General features: G+C 53.1%; 2 protein-coding genes across 3 annotated transcripts in view; one reads left to right on the top strand and one right to left on the bottom strand.

Annotated features, from left to right (window-relative positions):
- TCN2 (transcobalamin 2) overlaps positions 1-1702 on the bottom strand; it is a 45058-nt gene extending 43356 nt beyond the window's left edge. Inside the window, exon 1 of one of the 2 annotated variants that reach the window (XM_025858193.2) lies at positions 1631-1702. The gene's annotated coding sequence lies outside the window, so the exon portion shown is untranslated. The remainder of the gene's footprint in view (positions 1-1630) is intronic. The other variant, XM_025858186.2, reaches the window with a different exon arrangement.
- A 1518-nt stretch (positions 1703-3220) lies between these two features.
- Positions 3221-18899, top strand: PES1 (pescadillo ribosomal biogenesis factor 1). The gene is made up of 15 exons (XM_025858159.2): positions 3221-3330; positions 6659-6738; positions 7498-7651; positions 9089-9198; positions 11506-11677; positions 11768-11857; positions 14622-14738; positions 14857-14931; positions 15157-15243; positions 15380-15510; positions 15871-15996; positions 16117-16301; positions 16767-16933; positions 17081-17242; positions 18401-18899. Exons 1-15 carry the CDS (start codon positions 3307-3309, stop codon positions 18482-18484), a joined length of 1764 nt encoding a protein of 587 aa, XP_025713944.1. The 5' UTR covers positions 3221-3306; the 3' UTR covers positions 18485-18899.
- Positions 18900-20668: the final 1769 nt, after the last annotated feature.

The following is a 20668-nucleotide window of genomic DNA, read 5'->3' as shown; positions in this document are numbered from 1 at the left end:
CCTCTCCCTCTCCCTCTCCTCTCTCTGTCTCTTGTGAATAAATAAGTAAAATCTTAAAAAAAAAAAAAAGGAACTAGTTATGCAGGCAGCACCCAAAGTGGTGCAGAAACAGGAGGGGTTGGTAGAAGAGGCGAGAGGACTCCCAGTTCTAAAGCTTGTCAGCTCAGACAGATGAGCAGACACCATGTTTTTTTCACCAACACAGGGGAATATGTAGTCCACGTCAGAAGACGGGGAACTTCCTCAAAACAAAAGGAGTTTCAGCAGCTGCTGGGGAATATTCCTTAAAGTTCCCATCCCAAGGTAGACTAACCACAGTTGGCTCCAATTATCATAGCCATTAATCTGGGAAATGAATGAGGGAGAAGCCCCCACATCTATTAGGAGGAGGATCAGTAAGAGAGGATCAGCATCCCCTTCATTAGGGATGGCCTGTGTTTCTTCCAGCAACCTGGATTGATCAGGAGGGGGCCTATTTAGTTAATTATCATCCAATATGTCAGGTGGGAGTTTATCAGTCTGATTTGTGGCCAGATACATTCTGCAAGAGGCCCTTCGGTCCAGGTTCTGATTTTGAGCCATGAAGGCCTGGACCTAGGGACCTAGGGTACCTCCGTCTGTTTGCCCTGTTTCCTGCAGAAGAGATCTGACAAACTATACTGAGGTCATGCAGTGTTTCAGAAGATCAGTCCTTTCCTAAATTTTGCAATCCGAATTGTTTCCAGTGGGTTAAAAGGCATTCCAAGGGAGAGTCCTTGGGAACTGAGGTCCATTGCCAAGAAAATCCACCTCCCCCACCCCGACTCCCGGGGGCTTCCCACGCAGGATATTGTCAGAGGTTCCAGGTGTCAAAAGTGACCCGAGGTGTCCCTTGAATGAAATCACTATGATCACCACCCTGCCCTGTAGGCGGATGCTAGTGTCCCCCTGCTTCCCCATTGCATTCTAGACTACAAATGGGTGCCGGTGTATGCACTGAGATGTCATGCCATGCCTTGCCTTGCCACGAAGAACCCGCCCTTTTTAACCCATGGAAAACACTAGAAAAGTTTTACAAGGGGAAATTACCCAATTTTGTAATTTAAGTAGTTAGTAGGGGACATTGATGGAAAACAGTTAAGGTGGAAATCCATTATGATCTAAGTGACATTCTAACGCATGTAGTCCTTACAGTTAACTTCCCTGGGAAATGTCCCGGGTTGGGTTTTTCAATTCAATTGGGTGGGTACTGGTTTTGGCTAGCTCCGAATGGAGGTCTCACGGCCAGAAGTGGCTTGACCAGAGATGGCGAGGGGACCACATTAGACTAATGAGGAGGAAACCTCACACAGGAGTCTTAAGATTGGCAGCTGACCTAGTGACTTAGGTGGCTCTCCCGTGCCCCCCCCCCCCAAAACACAACTTTGTGTAAGGACAGAAAAGAAGAGAGGACATCAAGTTTCTGGGTCTTATTTTCAGTCCGGCCAGGGTACTAACTTCCAGCCAAAAGGCAGGTTTTTTCCTTCCCATAGAGCAACCATGAGCTAGAAGATCGCAGCCTCAGCCATCGACATGAAAGTGTTCCAATAAGACCGTACTCCTTGAAAAGCCCCTGAAATGAAAGTAAAAGAAGAGAAGAGAAAGTACTTACCAAGTTTGCACCGAGGATCAGAGCCCAGACGAGAAGACTCAGGCTGCATGTTGGGGACACCAAAATGATGTGAGATGGCGTCTGGAGGGAACGGTCAAGAAAGAATTCTTGAGATATTTTACGTTGCAAAAGAGGTGATTTTGTTAAAGAACAGGGACAGGATCCACGGACAGAAGGAGCTGCACTGGGGTCGTGAGGAGTGATTATATACTTTCTGTGATTATATACTTTATATATAATCTGCTGATTATATACTTTCAAGCTGGGAGGGGGTTAGGGATAGCCTAAGTCCCTAAGGAATTTGGAAGCAAGGTTTCCAGGACCTTGAGGGGTCTTTTACTACTGCCTAGTAGAATATTAGTCATGAGACCCTTCAGATGTACATCAGTGGGCCATATGTTTGGGGGACAATTGCTAAACATATAACTTGGGGGTGGGGGGTGCGTAGAGATAAAAGAAGTTTCCAAAGGGATTTTCATGTGTTAAAGAAGACTTACAGATCCTGGCGGTTGAGCTAATGTCAAGCTAAGGTTGCCTTTTGCTTCTAGCCAAGTATTAACATTGAGGCAGCTGAGTTCCTGAAGGAAGGTCACCTTGTCTGTCCCAAGTACTTGTCAATGGGCTGTACGTTATAAGGAAATTTAATTTTTTAAAAGATTTTATTTATTTATTTGAGAGAGAATGAGAGAGAGAGCACATGAGAGGGGGTAAGGTCAGAGGGAGAAGCAGACTCCCTGCCGAGCAGGGAGCCCGATGCTCCAGCAACTGCTGAAGGCAGTTGCTTAACCAACTGAGCCACCCAGGTGCCCTTAACTTTTTTTCTATATTTCTTTTGCCTTTGTTCTCCACATCACACACCATCCTAAGGTGGTGTGAATATTTGTATAAACCTTGTAATTATCCTTTGAGGAACACAATACGGAAGGTAATGTATATATACTAAAAGCTCAAACGCGCTGAATGTACATTTAAAATATACCACAAGTTCTATAGCTCTGCTTCGCCTTTTGTCATTTTTCAATTCACCGCTAAGGCTAAGAACATGTAAGTGGCCTCTCGGGTCACTATACTTCTCTGAGGAAAAAAGTCTGCTTTCGATCCACTTTATCCCCCTAAGAGCCAATAAACCAAAGGGAAAGCCATAGGCGGCCTGCGGGGAGAACAGCCCAGCCTCACTAAGTGCCCCTGGCGGCCGCTTTTCCTCAGGAGGAGCCTAGTTCCGAGGGCGCCTAGCAACCGTTACCGTGACAACGCCACTAGCGCTCACTCACCTCCGTGTGGATTTCCTCTGTGTCCCAGAGGGTACTGCGCTGTCGCGTAGCCTTCCGCCACTCTCCATCCCAACATGCAACGGGGCTCATAAAGTCGAGCGAGCGTCATCACGATGGTTATAGAAACGCCTGAAGAGGTGCGTTCGTTTAAACATTAAAACTGCCGTAATAGGTCCACAGATAAGAAAGAACTCTAAGGAGTGGTCTCAGTGATTTTTTTCAGAAAGTTGAGTTGTAAATTTCGAGGAGGAAAGCCAAATATTTCCCTAGGCTCGCTCAGGCACCGCATCGGGCAGCCCGCGCAGACCCGCGGCGTGGGGGCCTCGGGGCCCTAGGCGGGGCCCGTGCGGGAGGAAGTGGCGCTGTCTGTCCGCGCGGCGCACGTAGACCCTTCAGCGTGGAGCAATGGGAGGCCTGGAGAAGAGGAAGGTGAATGGGGCAGAAACCCGGGAGGGGTGGCCCTGGGGCGGGGGGAGGGAGGTGGGAGCGAGGGAGCCAGGGGACTGCACCTTTCCTGGCCGTGGCCACTCTTGCGTTCAGAAACGGCTGGGATCAACGGGATGAGAGACATCTATGAGAAGGGGTCCGAGGATGGGTGAGGATGGCAGTACTCGTCCGATGAAGCCCGGGAAAGAGCCCTGGAGTAGGGCTGTAAAAGAACGTTGGGAGTTGCTAAAGAAAGCCTCACTCCAAATGCAGACCGGGACGAAAGACAACTGTTTTCTGAAACAGTAATAAACATTACCATTACGTCAAGTTTATCATCTCCAAAACTTGTTATCTCTTCTCTGTTGAGCCTGCCCTGGACACTGGGGAGGGAAACATAAACAATCAAATGTGGTCCGTGCCTTCCCCGAGCTCACTTTCTAGCGGGGAAAGGACATAAACAACCAAATAAAACGATCACATATTGTTAAATGTGATGTGAAAGATAAGGGTGGAGAATATAAAAGTATACTTACTTCAGTTAGTGTTGAGTTGGAAGGTCTCTCTGACTCAACATTTAAGCTGAAATCTGAAAGATCAGAAGATTCCAAATGGGTTCTGGGCCATGGGAGTGCTTAGCCAGCAAACCTAGCAGGGGAAGCTCAGTGCCAAGACCGTTAGATGGGGAGGACTTTCTGTGTGCAAGAAATTAGGACATCAAGATGGCTGGGGTATAGCAAACTAAGGGAAGAATGGCATTTGGTGAGTTTGAGGTTAGACAGGGACCAGATGTGCAAGGCCTGTGAGCCTCCAGGAGGAGCTTGGATTTTATTCCAAGTGCAGTAGGCCTCAACTAAAGGAGAAGTACCGTGGTTGGTTTTTCAGGGATTTCTTGTTGCTGTATAGAGAATCACCTTGGTGGTATGAAAAGATTGGGGAAGGGATGAAGGTGAGGAAGATGTAGTTGCCTCCTGCTTCCTTCAGATTGTAAGTTCCTGTTGCCTGTTTGTGTTTAACCCAACACACTATTGGACAACCAGTAAGTGCTAGTGTTTGGAATTGGAAAGATATTAGATGGAAAATCTTCCCTTGCAGCACAGATGCAGCTATGTAAACAAATCATGATAGTTTTTAATGCTGGGTTTCACAAGCATTTCGAGCCAGATAACTTTTTTTTTTTTTTTTTTTTTTTTTTACACAGAGCACAAGCAGAGGAGTGGCAGGCAGAGGGAGAGGGAGAAACAGGCTTCCTGCTGAGCAAGGAGCCCCCAGAACCCTGGGATCATGACCCAAGCTGAAGGCAGACACTTAACTGACTGAGCTACCCAGGCACCTGGAGCCAGATAACCCTTTGTCATGGAGAGGGCTGTCCTGTGCATCATAGGGTATTTAGTAGCATCCTGACTTTTTACACACTAGGTGCCAGTGGCACTCAACAATCCAAAATGCCTAATTCCCTTCCCTCCATCCCACACACACCCAAGGAGTAAAATCACCCCAGTTGAGAACTACTTATCTACTTGATGTTTAAAAGGATAAGCATGATAACAGACGAGTGTGTGATGTAAGGCAATGGAAAACACTTTTAATGAAGACCTAACTTTCTGAGGCAGTCTGAAACTCATCTTTGTAGCCCCAGTAGACAGTTTCTTGAGGAAAGAATAAATGAAGCGTGTATTTTGTGACAGGGGGTGATTGTAAGGTGGGGGGTCATAAACATACTCTTCGAGGGGCTGTAGGCTTATCTCTTTAGAGCTACACCTAGCCATCAGGGTCCCTGCTGCCTTAATGCAGAGGATGATCTTGTTTGGAAAGGACATTCTTGGTACAATGCACTGCTACTCATTATCATTGATAGATGGGAACATGAGGCAGCATCTTGGCACTACAGATACCCACATGGTTGTATCAGACAGTACGCTCCTTGGGGCTAGGTAGAGACCAGGCCTTCTGTCTTCATTGCCCTCATAGCATCTACCTTAATACAAGGAACATTGTAGAGGTCCTCTTATTTTTGTTAAATGAATGAATGGTGGAGAGGAGAGGCTTTGGCTTAGAGCATGCATTCTCAGGTATCACTCACAAGGGAACAAGAATTAGTTGAAGGGGTCTTAGATATTTCAATGGGGGTGCCTGGTGGCTCAGTCGATTAAGTTTTTGACTTTTTTTTTTTTTTTAAGAATTTATTTATTTGAGAGAGAGCACATGAGAGGGGGGAGGGTCAGAGGGAGAAGCAGACTCCCTGCTCAGCAGGGAGCCCGATGTGGGACTTGATCCTGGGACTCCAGGATCATGACCTGAGCCGAAGGCAGTTGCTTAACCAACTGAGCCACCCAGTGCCCTAAGCTTTTGACTCTTGACTTCCAGCTCAGGTTGTGATCTCAGGGTCATCAGGGTTCTGCACTCAGCGAGGAGTCTGCTGGAGATTCTCTTCCTCTGCACCTCAAGAGCTCTTTCTCTCCTCCTCCCCTTCTCTCTAAAATAAATAAAATCTTGGGGCGCCTGGGTGGCTCAATCGGTTAAGTGGCTGCCTTCGGCTCAGGTCATGGTCCCAGGGTCCTGGGATTGAGCCCTGCATCGGGCTCCCTGCTCAGTGGAGAGTCTGCTTCTCCCTTTCCCTCTCCCTGCCTCTCTGCCTACTTGTGCTCTCTCTCTCTCTCTCTCTCTCTGTCAAATAAATAAATAAAATCTTTAAAACAAAAAAAAAGGACCACAGTACATAATAATCTTTGGTATGCCTGCAGTATTAACATTTCCTGGGGCTGTGAGAGGGGACAGTTAAGGGGGGAAACGGTCTAAAAAGGCTTCTGGTGGTAGGGGTTGGTTGTAATAAAAAAGTTGAAAAAACTGGCTTAGGGGATTAGGCACTGAGGCTGAGGACTCAGACCTATGTTTGAATCCCAGCCCTTGAAAAGCTGTGTGACCTGGATAGGATATTTCACTGGCCTGTTTCTTCTCAGTAAAATGGGAATTTTAATGGCACCCATGCCATGGTGTTGTGAGGATTAAATGAAATAATGTGTGGAAATCACTAATTATAACGGCTAATACTTAGAGCTACTACCAAGTACTTGGTGTAGCACCTGATCCATAGCAACCTTGTGGTCCCCAGCATCATGGAGATGTGTGTGTCCTTTACACCGATTATTGCAAGGACAGTGCAGGAAAGCATGTTCAGGCAGGTGGACTCCCTCCCTATAGCATTTCCTGTCCCAGAAGCCTCTTGGCTACTTGTCCACAGTGACTGTTGCCTCTGGCATGAGACATGCCCAGAGATTGATGTCATCACTGCAATCACTGCTAATGGTCAATTGGTTTTTTTCTCCCCAAGTATGAACGAGGCTCTGCCACCAACTACATCACCCGAAACAAAGCCCGGAAGAAGCTGCAGCTGAGCCTGGCTGACTTCAGGTGAGGTTGGAGAAGGGTGGACTAGGGGAGCCACGGGGGGGTGCCCGGGCAGTGAGTCACACTCAGTGATGGTGAAGATTCAGCCGCATCCCTGTCTTACCTGCGCTGCCACAAACTCTGTCTAGAATTCTGATAAGCCTTCCTCTTTCTTGTCTGGTTTTGCTTTAATGAGCTGTGCTTTGCCAGGGGTGGGTCTGTGGGGAAGCTGGAGAATGGGTCATGCCACTCTGGGTCATCAGAATGAGCTCACTGCTACAGTGCGTTGCTGCTTTCTGTCTGGGTCTTTGTCACCCATCCCCTCCCTTCTGGCAGAACAGACCTCTGATCCTGAAGCTAGGGGTTCTCAGCTCCTCGTAGAGTCAAATCCATAGTTTCATACAGCCTATGGGCCCTGCTTTGTGGCCCACTTTTAGTCACCCAGCACCTTCCACCCTTACAGCCTCTGTCCTTCTAGAATGCTTTTCCCTCTACCTTTTATATTGCTGAAATATCAGTTTCTCAGCAAGTCCGTTCCTGACTGCCTTTGCTAAAAGGGGTACCTGCCATCTGGCCCCTGTCAACATCCTGATTGTTTCTTTTCTGGTGTGTGTGACAATCTACATTAGGTGATTTTCAGGGACTTGTGATTGTCAGATCCTGCACAGGGACATGAATTCTCCAAGGGCAGGGCCCCTGTTTTCCTTGTTCACTGCTGTTTTGTAGGCCTGGTGTGGCCAGGGTTCACGTTTACTGATAGAAGGAATGGCCTTTATCTTCCAGGCGGCTTTGCATCCTGAAAGGCATTTATCCCCATGAGCCCAAACATAAGAAGAAGGTTAATAAGGGCTCCACAGCGGCCCGAACTTTTTACCTTCTTAAAGACATCAAGTTCCTCCTCCATGAGCCCATCGTCAACAAGTTCCGGGAATACAAGGTAAGGCCGGGGCTCTAGGGTCTGGATGGCGTCCATCACTGCTCTGTGACCCACCAACTAACCATGGGCAGATTGTTTAACTTCTCTGAGCAAGCCTCAAAGAAATGTCTCCAGGATTAACTGAGATCACATGTGGAAATGTGCACAGAACCTGGCAAATGATTAATGCTTTACCTGTTGTACCTTTCCCCTGGTTCTTTTGGAAAGTAAATTTATTGCCTTGAAGCAAAGATGGTACTATTTCAGGGGCTCTTTGGTGTATTCTCTGCCCAAAGAAACTGCTCCTTTTAAAATTCTTTCTGGAATTGCTCCCAGGAGACCAAGCTTTCCATTCCATAAATGGAAACCATTAACTGCTCAAATGCCACAGGGAAAACAGAAACCTCATTAGACCAAATGCTGATAATTGAAAGTAGACTGTTGTTACTGAAGCCTTTGTGGAGCAGCCCGGCCAGGCTGAGCCCTGGGCTGGGAGAGGTGAGGCGCCACCTGGTGGCCACAGGAGACTGGCCAGCACCTGCTCCTGGCCCTCTTACTCAAGTCCAGGAGGTAGGTGGCTCGTTCTGTTTTGCTGCTGGGTTCTTTTAACTACTTAAACTCACTGCATTGGAAGAGGGCCTGTTGTGGGAAATGGCTATCTTGACTATTCAGCAGAGGTAGCTTTAGAGCCTCTGAAGAGCACCAAGGGCAGGCCTGACCAAAAGTACTTACAGGGAAGACATGAGTTGGTTTGGAGGACCTTCTGAGCCCATGCCTGGCCTCAGCTGCATTTTCCTGTGTGACCTAGCCCAAAACATGGACCCATGGCTTGTTTCACGCCCACACAGACTGGTGCTCAGAATGGAGGCCAGCTGGGCGCCTGGGTGGCTCAGTTGGTTAAGCGACTGCCTTCGGCTCAGGTCATGATCCTGGAGTCCTGGGATCGAGTCCCGCATCGGGCTCCCTGCTCAGCGGGGAGTCTGCTTCTCCCTCTGACCCTCCCCCCTGTCATGCTCTCCCTCTCTCTCATTCCCTCTCAAATAAATAAATAAATAAATAAATCTTTAAAAAAAAAAAAAAAAAAGAATGGAGGCCAACTTTCCTGGCCCTGAGCCGCCTTGCCGACAGGTCGCTTGGCCTCAGTTGGAAAACGGCTGAAAACATTGTGTTTTCATGTAAACATGTAGCGGAGTCAGCACATCTGAGTGGTTATCTCTGGTCATCCATCACAGGGGTGCACCAACCTGGCTCTACTCATCCGTGTGGGTCAGTTTTGATGTTTTTTGGAGTTTGCTGTTTTATACATCCCAGCTGAGGGGATCAGACGGCACAATCAGACAGCTGTGGTCAGCTTCAGGAGGACCTGAGAGTCCTCCTGCCCCGTGTGTCCCTCTTTGGTGGAAGAGGGGTCTCCAGGAGCCCTTGGCCCCAGCATCAGTGATCTCTCTTCTCTCCCAGGTTTTTGTCCGGAAGCTCCGGAAGGCCTATGGGAAGAGTGAGTGGAACACTGTGGAGCGTCTGAAGGACAACAAGCCCAACTACAAACTTGACCACATTGTCAAGGAGCGGTAAGTTAGGGACTCAGTCCTAGCACTGGGACTAAGACCAGGATTCTGCTCAAGTTGCTGGCATCCTTTTGGAGGAAGCAGACCAAAAAACCAAACAAATTGCTAGAATGATTGCAAGTCACAGCAAGTGCCATGTGGGATGCTAACTGCATGAAGGGACCTGGGGGACATATGTTACCTACAGGTTTGTCAGAATAGGTGTCTGGGGGCAGACACTTGAGCCAGCCAAGGGAAATATGGTCCAAGCAGAAGAAACAGCAGATGCAAAGGCCCTGTGGTGATTGAGATCCAGAATTCTGGGATTGCACCCCAGGTACATGGGGCAGACATGGCTGGGTGCCTCTGATTTTTTTTTTTCTTTTTAAAGATTTTATTTATTTATTTGACAGAGAGAGAGCACAAGCAGGTGGAGCAGCAGGCAGAGGAAGAGGGAGAAGTAGGCTCCCTGCTGAGCAGAGAGCCTGATGCCGGGCTCAATTCCAGGACCCTGGGAGCATGACCTGAGCCCAGGCGCCCGTGGGTGCCTCTGATCTTAAGTGTTCTTGTCCAGCCTTCTCAGTAGCCCCACTCATCCATCGGCTAAGTCAGTGGTTCTTAACCAGTAGCAGTTTTGGCCCCCAGGAGACATTTGGCAATGTCTGGAGACACTTGTGGTTCTCATGATTTGGACATGGGGCAGGGGAAGGCATCCTACTGGTGTGTAATGGGTAAAGACCAGGGAAGCTGCTAAACACCCTACAGTGCACAGGACAGTTCCCACCACACAGAACAACTGGCGCAAATTGTCAGTGGTGGTAAGGTTCAGAAACCCTGGGCTAATGAATGTCCATCTTCTCTTGGGGGCTGACGGCCTGGAAATACTCACCCCAGGCTGGATGGACTTGGCACCACTGAGTCAGGCCAGCCATGGGCTAACAGCCTGACATGTGGTGTCCTCACCACAGCTCTGCAGCCTGCAAGCTGGGCGGCCCAAGAAGAGTTCCTGCTCCAAGCACGTCCTCCTCCAAGCGCGTGTGGAGCAAATGCAAAACTTGCACTAGGAAAAAGCCAAGTGTCTGGATTCATGCCCACACCAGGTGGCAGTGTGGTTATGGTGTTGCAAATCTGTGTCCCCCCCCCCCCCCCCCGTCTCCTTAGCCATCGCCTAAAAAAAAAACAGGTGGCTCAGACATAGTTGGGGCTGTTTCTACGAAGGTCCTGGCCCGTTTGGTGGGTTTGTGCGTGAGGTGTAGAGGGAACTTGGAGGCACCAGAGGGGGCCCATTGAGGTTTCCGCCTGAGCACCAGAAGACCCGATGCCCCTCCTCCTGTTGTCTTTGGAGAGGTCCCTGTAGCCTTTCTTCTATCTCAGTGTGGTTTGAAGACTGGCAGGCTCCTCCTGGTGTATTGCAGGGAGTAATGCCACCTTGGGCTGGAAGGACCCTGGCCGTCTCTGGTTTCATGGCTTTCAGAGTCCCTTTTTGAAGCAGCAGAATGCTTTCTGCAAAAGAAAGCTTCCTGGAAGGCAGAGGCTCCGACAGCTGCTCTGGCTAGGGGAGGGAGGCCCGAGGCCCTGTCTGTCCACTTGTCCCCAGGCGTTTCCAGGGAGCTACAGGAGCCCAATTTTAAACCAACAGTCTGGTCCAACAGTGTCATTTTCCAAATGAAATCACTGGGGTTGGGTGAGGCCAAGTGACCTATCCTGGGTCACACCTGGGACTGGAATGAGGTGTATTATACATACTCCAGTGTCCTCTCCATGACCCAGGCCCCCATCCCTCAGCAGGGCAGCCACACAGTAGTGAATCTTGCCAAGGACGGCTCATTCTCATCAGCTTCCTCATTTGTCACAGGATTCCTGGAAGCGCTTTCTTTTTTTTTTTTTTTTTTTAAAGATTTTATTTATTTATTTGGGAGAGATATTTGAGAGAGAGAGAGAATGAGAGATAGAAAGCACGAGAAGGAAGAGGGTCAGAGGGAGAAGCAGACTCCCTGCTGAGCAGGGAGCCCGATGCGGGACTCGATCCCGGGACTCCAGGATCATGACCTGAGCCGAAGGCAGTCGCTTAACCAACTGAGCCACCCAGGCGCCCTGGAAGCGCTTTCTTGCTCTGGCTTTTCTTGGCCCAGGCCTGAAAAAATCCCAACATTTTTACCCTTTGGTTCCAATTGGTTCTGGAAACTAGACAGAGCGCTGGGTGATGAGGGACAAGACATAACTCACTCTGGTGACGTCTGGGGTGACTGACAGAGTGGACGAGGAGTCCAGCCCCTGCCCCCGGAGCCCAGGTTGACCAGGCTTGTGAGCACTGCCCTCCTGGCTGTGTAGGTACCCCACATTCATAGACGCTCTGCGGGACCTGGATGATGCCCTCTCCATGTGCTTCCTCTTCTCCACCTTCCCACGGACTGGCAAGTGCCACGTGCAGACCATTCAGTTGTGCCGCCGGCTCACTGTGGAGTTCCTGCACTACGTCATAGCTGCCCGCGCCCTGCGCAAGGTGAGCCCGTGGCCACCGGGGGAAGGGGCCACCGCTCTGCTCCCTGCCCTGCCTCCCAGTGCTTTTCAGCCTACTGTCCCTTCCCCCTAGGTCTTCCTGTCCATCAAAGGCATTTACTACCAGGCCGAGGTGCTAGGGCAGCCCATTGTGTGGATTACACCCTATGCCTTCTCCCATGACGTGAGTATGTCCATTGGGAAGGTGGGGGCTTGTGCTGGGCCATTGCTCTTTCTCTGGCTCCTAGACAGATGTAAGGACTTGGGCAGAGGTGGGGTTTTGTTGTCCTGAATAGTCCAGCATGTGCTGGGTTCCCGAGTGCGGCCGGGGTAGGATGTGGGGTGAGGAATGTACCACACAGCATCATAGTGAGAGCCGGAGCCATGCTGTGTGCAGTCCTCCCCAACTGGGTGCCCTTGGACGTGTTCCTGCATTTCTCTGTGCCTCAGTTAATAAATGATGTGCTTCCACTTTCTAAGTCTTGTTCTGAGGATTTAAGGAAAAAAATCCCTCCAAGTGCCTGGTGCTTGGTCCTTTGGGACTGCTGAGTGAGCAGTGAGCAGCTTCCAAAGCTCGGACAGTAGCTGAGCCCAGCCCTACCTTCAGAGCCCTGGGGTCATCGTCCCGCTCTCCCACTAGTGGCTGCCAGACCTTGGCCAAGCTGCTGTGCTTAACTCCTCAGCTTCCCCTGACTCTCACCCAAGGCTGGGGGACGTGGGGGAGGGTGAGTACATGAGAAGCCACTAGCCCATGGCACTACTTCCTATTTATCTTGGTTTAGGCTGGGTGTTTTGGGCAGGGATTCACAGGGAGAAATCCTGGTTTTGCCTCCTTATGGGGCAGCATTAGCCTCTAGTCCCCCACATGATGTGGGCCAGGCTCTTCTTCTGCCTGACTTGTCATCCTGTGGGCCTGCATGTGGCCTGGTCTCCTGCCTGTTCCTGGAGCAGCAGATGCACCAGCCTGGCTGGACAGTCTGTTTGCTGACCAGGTTATCAGGTGCTGCGGGGTGAGCTGGGGGTCTGGGCCCCTCCCCTTTACTCTGGGCTGGCGGGGGTCCAAGGCCAGAACCCACTCTGACTACAGGGTAGTGGAGATGTTTGGGGGCAGGCTGCAGTCCGTGGGTGAGAGGCGACTTGGCCCTCAGCAGTGCCCTCTTCCCACTCTCCGGGGCTGGCCTGTTGGCCAGAGTATGGCCCTTCCCTCTTCCCTGGTCCATCCCTCCTCTCCACCTCCTTCCTTCCTGTCTTCTTGCCATGCCTCCTTCCTCCCTAGCTCTCCCTCTTTTTCCTTCTCTCTGATGTTCCACCCCCATGCTGCTCAGACTGGTCTTTGTATGTCCTCCGGGTGGTGAATAGGGCCCTGTGGAGGCCAGCCTCCACACAGCTGGCCCTGGGGGAAGGGAACAGGCTGCCCATTCCTCCTTCCTCCCTGGCCGGCTCACTGCCACTACTTCCTCTCAGCCAGAGGATGGGGGACCAGTCCTGGGTCATTACTGAGGCCCTCCTGTGCCGCCTTCCCCTGAGCAGCTAGTGCTGGGCTCCTCAAAGTAGGACCCAGGCAGGTAGTAGGTGGGCTGGGAAGTGGGGTGATGGGACTCTGCTCAGCGCTGTGCTGTGGAAAATGGAGTTATTGGGGCACCTGGGTGGCTCGGTCATTAGGCGTCTGCCTTCGGCTCAGGTCATGATCCCAGGGTCCTGGGATGGAGCCCCACATTGGGCTCCGTGCTCCATGGGAAGCCTGCTTCTCCCTCTCCCACTCCCCCTGGTTGTGTTCCTGCTCTCGCTGTCTCTTTCTCTGTCAAATAAATAAAATCTTAAAAAAAAGAAAGAAAGAAAAAGAAAATGGAGTTATGGAGTTAGTTCTCAGATACTTCCCTAGCAGATGCTCTTGGAAGGACGGAGGTGTGAATGGGGGCACAGGTGGAGTACCTCTTGGTCCCTGCACCCTCATACCCACACTGCCTAATGGCAGAATAGAGAAACAGCACAAGGTCATGGGCATGCCTGGCATAAAAGGGATGTTGTGATCATTACCACTTTTGACCTTGTTCAGCATATTCTGCCGTCCAGGTCCTGGGGGGTCAACAGGGCTGGGCTAGCCTCCCTGGTTGTGGGGGGAGTGCTGCTCAAGAGGCGAGGCACTTCATCTGGCTCTCAGTTCCTTCCCCTGTTTTGCTTTATCAACTCCTCAAGGGCACAGATAAGCCCTGTCATGTCCCCTGCTTGCTGGGTCGGCAGCTCTTGAGGGTAGCCATGTGCTTTTGCCCCAAGCAGGCAGCTTTTCTCCTGCCATTTCTCCAGAGCTCCCTGGGGCCAAGCCAGGCAGCTGTCCCATCCTGTCCTGGGTCCTCAAGCTGTAGTTTTGCCTCTGGCTTGGGCCTGAGACCAGGTCGCTGAATTGAGTGTTCATCCCAAGCCTCCTGCCAAGGTGTGAGGGTGCTGAGTTCCATCCCCCCAGGCCGACAGACACCAGCTGGGCTGGTGATGGGGCTAGGCATGGGGGGGGAAGCTAGCAGGCGAGCCCTGGAGAAGATGTTAAATGAAGATTGTAGGATGACTCATAGAGAAGGATGAGCTCTGACCAGACTGGCCCTGGAAGGCCGCCTCTGACCAAGTCTGGTTTGAGCTGGGACTTACCAGATGAGTAGGGAACTAGGGCAGGGGCAGGGGAGCTCCAGCCAGTCCCTTTCATCATCCCCTTTATGGCTTGGGGATCTGGCACTGGCCTCAGGATGCCCCTAACCCTGGGGAACCCTGTCCAGAGCCTCCCCCGAAGTGCTTGTGGTGGGACATGCCACACAGCCCCTTCTCATGGGGCGGGGGTCTGAAGGCAGGGCTGCCATGGAGGGGCCTTGGGCAGGCTGGAATGCCTCCCATGGGGGTTGTCAGTGCCGTCTTTCCCCTCTACCTGCCCGCACTGCCAATGGGTCCCCTGTGCCCCCCAGCACCCGACAGACGTTGACTACAGGGTCATGGCCACCTTCACCGAGTTCTACACCACTCTGCTGGGCTTCGTCAACTTCCGCCTCTACCAGTCGCTCAACCTGCACTACCCACCCAAGGTAGGGCCACAGCCCAGCCCAGGTCCTTCTCAGTGTGCAGGGGCCATGGCCCTGCTCTCCCCACATGGAGGCGGGGGCTCTGGCATCCTCTCCCTCTGACCTTCCCCCTGCCTCCCAGCTGGAGGGTCAGGTCCACACAGAGGCGAAGGCCAGTGAGGACACCTACGCGTTGGACTCCGAGAGCTCCATGGAGGTGAGAGAGGCTTCCAGAGCACTGGCCCTGCATCCTCCCGCAGAAGGGTGGTCACTGGCCTGGGGGTGGGGTTGTGCATGGCTAGATGGGTGGGCTCGGGGCTTGCCCTTGGAACCTAAGCCCACTGACGTCCCAGAACTGTCACTGCTCCCCCTTCCCCACCCTGACCATGCTCCCAGACAAGACCTCCCACCTGTAAGCAGCAGCCCTGCTTCTTTCCTGTAGAAATTGGCGGCGCTGGGTGCCAGTCTGGCCCGCATGGTGGTGCCTGTGGAGGAGGAGGCTGAGGTGGATGAGTTTCCTGCAGATGGGGTGAGGACTGCGTGCCGGCGGAGGGGGGTGCCTTGGGACTGAAGGGTCTAGAGAGACGCTGGGGACCATCTCCGCCCTGTGCCCTCCAGTGCGGGGCTGGGCAGGCCCGACGGTGGCACGGCCTCTTTTGTGGCAGGAGACGACAGCGCAGGCCGAGGGCCTCAGGAAGGAGCTGGAGGCACAGGAAAAGCACAAGAAACTTTTTGAGGGCCTGAAGTTCTTCCTGAACCGTGAGGTGCCCCGCGAGGCCCTGGCTTTCGTCATCAGGTAGGAGGCTGATGGCAGCGGCTCTGCCCCGCTTTGGGCTGGTGCCTGGACGCCCGCGGTGACCTCGGATGGTGGCAGCAACCACGCCTCAGGCCTGTACTGCACATTCACCGGAGTGGGTGTGCAGAGCGTTCAGCCCGAGCACGCGGGAGGCACTCACCCCCGGGCAGCTAGCACCACCTTCTCACCGGCTTAGGGCCAGCCCCCGCTGGGCCAGCACTGGAGGTGTCGGCCCGATGACGGGGGAGATCCCGGTGTGGGGGGAGGGCACGGGTGTGTCCTAGGAGGGGGAGCTTGTGGGCCACCTTCATGCTGGCGCTTCATGCTGAATACTCTTGTGCTTTCCCCCTGTGCCTGTAGGAGCTTTGGGGGCAATGTGTCCTGGGACCAGTCTCTGTGCATTGGGGCCACATATGATGTCACAGACTCTTGCATCACCCACCAGATCGTGGACCGGCCTGGGCAGCAGACACCTGTTATCGGCAGGTAGGTCCGCAGGGCTCTCATCCTTCTCCGTCTGTTTGGGTTTCTGGGGGCGGAGGTCTGTCTCCAGCCCCAGATGCAGAGGGGCTTCAGGTTGCTTCCATGACCTGTCTCTGCCACCAGGTACTATGTGCAGCCCCAGTGGGTGTTCGACTGTGTGAATGCACGGCTCCTCCTCCCCGTGGCAGACTACTTCCCCGGAGTGCAACTGCCTCCACACCTCTCACCCTTCGTGTCGGAGAAGGAAGGAGATTATGTCCCTCCCGAGAAGCTGAAGCTGTTGGCCCTGCAGCGGGGAGAGCACCCAGGTGAGCGGGCCAGGCGATGGGGTGGATAGGTTCTTCCGGGCTGGCTTTGGCCTCACCTTATTGTTTCCCTCCTTGGCTACAAAGGTGGCAAGCTCCTGAGAATGGGACAGCAGGGCCACAAAGCCCTTTAAACCAGCCTTTGGAGTCAGGCTTAGGAGAAGGGAACACGTGTGTCCTACAGTCAGCTGTCACTTGATGTTCAGAGTGACCAAGCAGGAGCGGTCTGGAAGTTGTCATGGGTATTTACGTAGGAGGTGGCAGAGCTCAGGGTTGGGGACCTGGAGTTTGCTCCGAAGGCAGCTGGGGCTGTGGGGAGAGGTGCCAGGAGGAGCCACAGTTGGGACAGCCGTGCACTCTCTTTGGAATGTCTTCGTGGCTGAAGAGCGTGGTGGCTGGGCCCAGCTGTTGGTCTGCAGGGAGAAGGGGAGGCTCCTGGGGCTTTTAGAAGTCATTGGCCTTTTATAGGAAATATGGGTGAGTCTGAAGAGGAGGATGAGGAGGAAGACAATGATGGTGATGGTGATGAAGGGGGAGAAAATGAAGAGGATGAGGAAGAAGATGCGGAGGCTGGTTCAGAAAAGGAAGAAGAGGCCCGGCTGACAGCCCTGGAGGAGCAGAGGATGGACGGGAAGGTACTGGGTGGCTGACGGGGGGCACAGCCTGGGAAGCAGCCGCACTGGCCATCTTTGGTGCCAGCCTCGGCCCAGAAGGGCAAGAACCAGGGGACTGGTGGGGGTGTGGGGACCCAGCATCCACAAGTGTCCGCCCTGTGTCCCCAGAGGCCCAGAGTGATGGAAGGTACCGTGAAGCTGGAGGACAAGCAGAGGCTGGCCCAGGAGGAGGAGAATGAAGCCAAGCGCCTGGCCATCATGATGATGAAGAAGCGGGAGAAGTACCTTTATAACAAGATCATGTTTGGCAAGAGGCGCAAAATCCGAGAGGTGAGTCCCCGCCACCCGCCTGAGACTCCAGGTGTGGCCACCGGATGTGGCTGCACAGGTGAACTTGGGGGCCAACTGGCTCTCCTCTGCGCAGACTCTGGGCCCTTTCTTAGCCTTTTTCTGAGGTTGCCCGTCTGGCCTGGCCCGGCCCAGCCCCTGGGGCCCCCGCCCAGGCCTGTATGGGCAGCTTGGTGTCAACAGATTGTGGCTGGGCTTTCTTCAGAGTTTCAGTCTCCTTTCTGACACCTAGCTCTTTCTGAGTTTACTGGCGTCTGGGGACAGAGGTGTCCCAGCAGACTCAGGACCCACTTTCACAAACGACCACTTAATAGATGTGCATAAAGCGGGAGGGACTGTGGGAGGTTTGGGTTAGGTTTCTATTTTGTTTCCTCTTGTTCACAAAGCCATAGATGCTCATTGTAAAAAAAAAAAAAGTTGTTTTTTTTTTTTACGTGCTTTACATACCAGAACTCTATAATCGATGATGCAGGAGTGGCTCACGATCCTGCCTTTGGGGTGATGTGTAGTAACAGCGCCCTAGTTTCTTCTGTGTGTGTAATAACAGGGGATTTTAGAGCCATCATGCTGCATACAGGTTGTTTTGCAGTGTGTTTTTCATTTAACCAAAGGGTGAATTTCTTGGCTATGACCTCATACAAGTGACCTGTTCCCTAGATAGGATTAGTTTTTCATTTTGAGGCATTCTTAGAAGACACCCTTGAGCACATCCCTGCCTCCCTCTGAAGTCTCTGCAGGGTATATTCACGGGCATGTAATTGCCAGGTTGAAAGGCCTAGGTATGTTTTGTAGTAAATGTTGCCAAATGGGCCGAAGGGGAAAGACCCCTCCCTAGCAACCTGGTGAAGGTTTGATTGGCACTCAGCTTTCCCAAGGAGGAAGGTAAAAATGGGGCAGTTGCTTCCAGCTCTGGGAGCCTGGGATCCTCCTTAACTTGTTATGGGCCCATTGAATCATAGAGCCCTAAAAGCAAAGGTAAAAGCTTGTTTTATTGCCTGAGGTTGTTCAATTAGTTGTTTTTCCTCCTGGTCATTTGCCTCTTTAACTTTCCTGGAAGCTCTGCCTTTAAGGGACAGCCTTGAGTAGGAAGAGGAGAGGTACCCCCCAATCACAGTGTGATCCCCCCCTTTCTCCTCACAGGCCAACAAACTGGCAGAGAAGCGGAAAGCCCACGATGAGGCTGTGAGGTCTCAGAAGAAGGCCAAGAAGGCCAGGCCAGTGTGAGTGGTGGCAGCCTCTTGATGGGCGAGCCCCACTCTGGCAGTTGGACTTGGCACAGGCAGGCCAGAGGACCCAGGCTTGGTGGCACACCAGTCTCTTCTGTTTTCATCCCCTTCCTCCCCCTGCCGGCCCTGGCTTCCTCTCACGCTCTCTGGCTGGAGCCCCAGCCTCCGTTGGATGGAGCTCCCTGCTGGTGGCTGGGCAGAGGAGAGGCCTCTGTGCCCAGCCCAACTTGATGCTCCCAGGAGTCAGTGACATCAAGGGTAGGGGCCTGACCAAGCCCCTCACCGGCTGCTTCCGTTTCCCCTGGCTTTCTGCAGCGCCCCCTTCCCCCCATGGTTGGACCTGTGATTCTCCTGCTGCTGTGATGGGGTGAGGGTGAGGAAGCATTTGTTATTAAACAGCTGGAGTTTTAGAACCAGTTGAATTCTATTTCATGAGCCTTTGTGGGATTGGAGAAGGGCCGCCTAGTGAAGTGGAGTCTGCCCTTGGCTCACGTTCCAGCCCAGGTATTTTTCCTCTGTGAATGGTGCTTCCTCCTGTGTAAATTAAGGGTAGAAATTCTGGAGCCTCTCTGGGGGGTGGGGGCAGGGGGCGGGGGAGGAGGGTTCAGTGATAATGTTATGTGGACTCAGTAGTGTCAAGTGTCTAGTAAGTAAGGTACTCTGTATATACCAACTGTGATTGTCATAACTTGCTGCTAGAGTGAGCCCAGAACGTGGAAGCCAGCACCTGATAGATCTGTGGGGCCTGAGTTGCGGGTACCAGCTTTACCTTGTAGGCTCCTTGGCAGAGCCACCCGGTAACCCCCACTGTGGGTGTTGCATGCAGTCTGACCTGTGACCCTTGCTGGGCCATCCTTGCAGCTTCCCGCCTGACCCTACCAGTGCCCTTGCCGAAACCTGGAGAGACATGCCTTTACCCAGACGGCCAGAGCCTCACAGCAGGGCCAGGGCCAGAAGCCAGGGCTCGGGATGGTCACTCAGCCTCTCCTAGATCAGGCAGGGAATTTCTGAATTGCCCCCTCTTGGGGGGCTGAGGGCTGTCAGGAGCAGAAGCCAGGGTGGCAGATTGTGGGTTTGGAACTGGGCTTCATATATCCCCAATCTAGGCACCTGAGGGCCTTGGCCCTCTTCCCCTCACTGTGCCCAGGCTCTGTAGAAGTTTTTTGGGCAGTGGCTGCAGGCCCACCCTGGGGAGGGGGGGATGGGGTGGGAGGAGAGTTTGGGCGGGCTCTGACAGAGGGACCAGAGGACCCAGGGCCCCTGTCTCGGCCGGGCCTTGCAGGGGGTGGAGAGGGCTGTTATACTCTGGCATGCTCGTGGGGGTGGGGGGTGTGGATGTGTTTCCAGAGGCAGGGATGGGATCAGGGCCTTTGGAGCCAAAGCCTGCCACCCTAGGGAATGACTTGGGCCTGCCTGGATGCGTGTGCATCCCAGGGCCATGGCAGGGGTGCTAGGGCAAGGCTGGAGAGCAAGCCAATCGGATCCCGAAAAATCCCTGGCAGCCATACGGATGTGGAATTTTCCCCATTCCAGAGTCGCCCAGTACTGGCGGGGGCAGCGGGGCTCTGACGCAGCCCGTGGCCCACTGAGTGGCCGGCAGGTTTTGCAATTCCCACAGCTGGAGCTGCACATTCCCAGCCCAGGCAGGCATTAGTTCTCATCCTTGGTCCTCCTCTGCAGTGAGGAGGGAAGTTGGGCACTGAAAGAAGGTGGATCATGGATGGGGCACCTGCATCCTGATGGTGCTATGCTCAGCCCTTATGGACACCCTGGAGAGGTGGGGTCAGTGGAGACCTCCTAGTGGCATGACTGGTTGGAGATGGGTCCCTTGCCTGAGCTTCCCTCAGGGGATCTTGGCACCCCCCTGCACCCCTCTCATCCACAGTTTAGACCCCAAAAATGTATGTCCCCAGCTTGCACTGACTCCCGAGCAGGAGGCCATACCTCACATTGGGTATTCAGGGCCCCAGCGCCCCTAATAAAAGTTCAGCAACTAGTCTAGCCACCTCCCTTTGCCCAGAGCTCAGCTGCCCTCACCACCACCACCACGCCACCCCGTTTCCCAGGCACCCTCGAATCCCCTTCCGGGGCTGGGAGCTCAGCCGAGCCTCAGGGTCCAGCGGTGGGACAATGGCCCCGTTGGCGCATCCGAGACAAACGCGCCTTGTTGAGCCGGCGGCGG

This window comes from Callorhinus ursinus, unplaced genomic scaffold (assembly GCF_003265705.2).
Source record: "Callorhinus ursinus isolate GAN/ISIS: 27379988/994484 unplaced genomic scaffold, GSC_fseal_2.0 scaffold72, whole genome shotgun sequence".
NCBI classification, from domain to species: Eukaryota; Metazoa; Chordata; class Mammalia; order Carnivora; family Otariidae; genus Callorhinus; species Callorhinus ursinus.
This window is presented reverse-complemented; position numbering and strand designations above follow the sequence as displayed.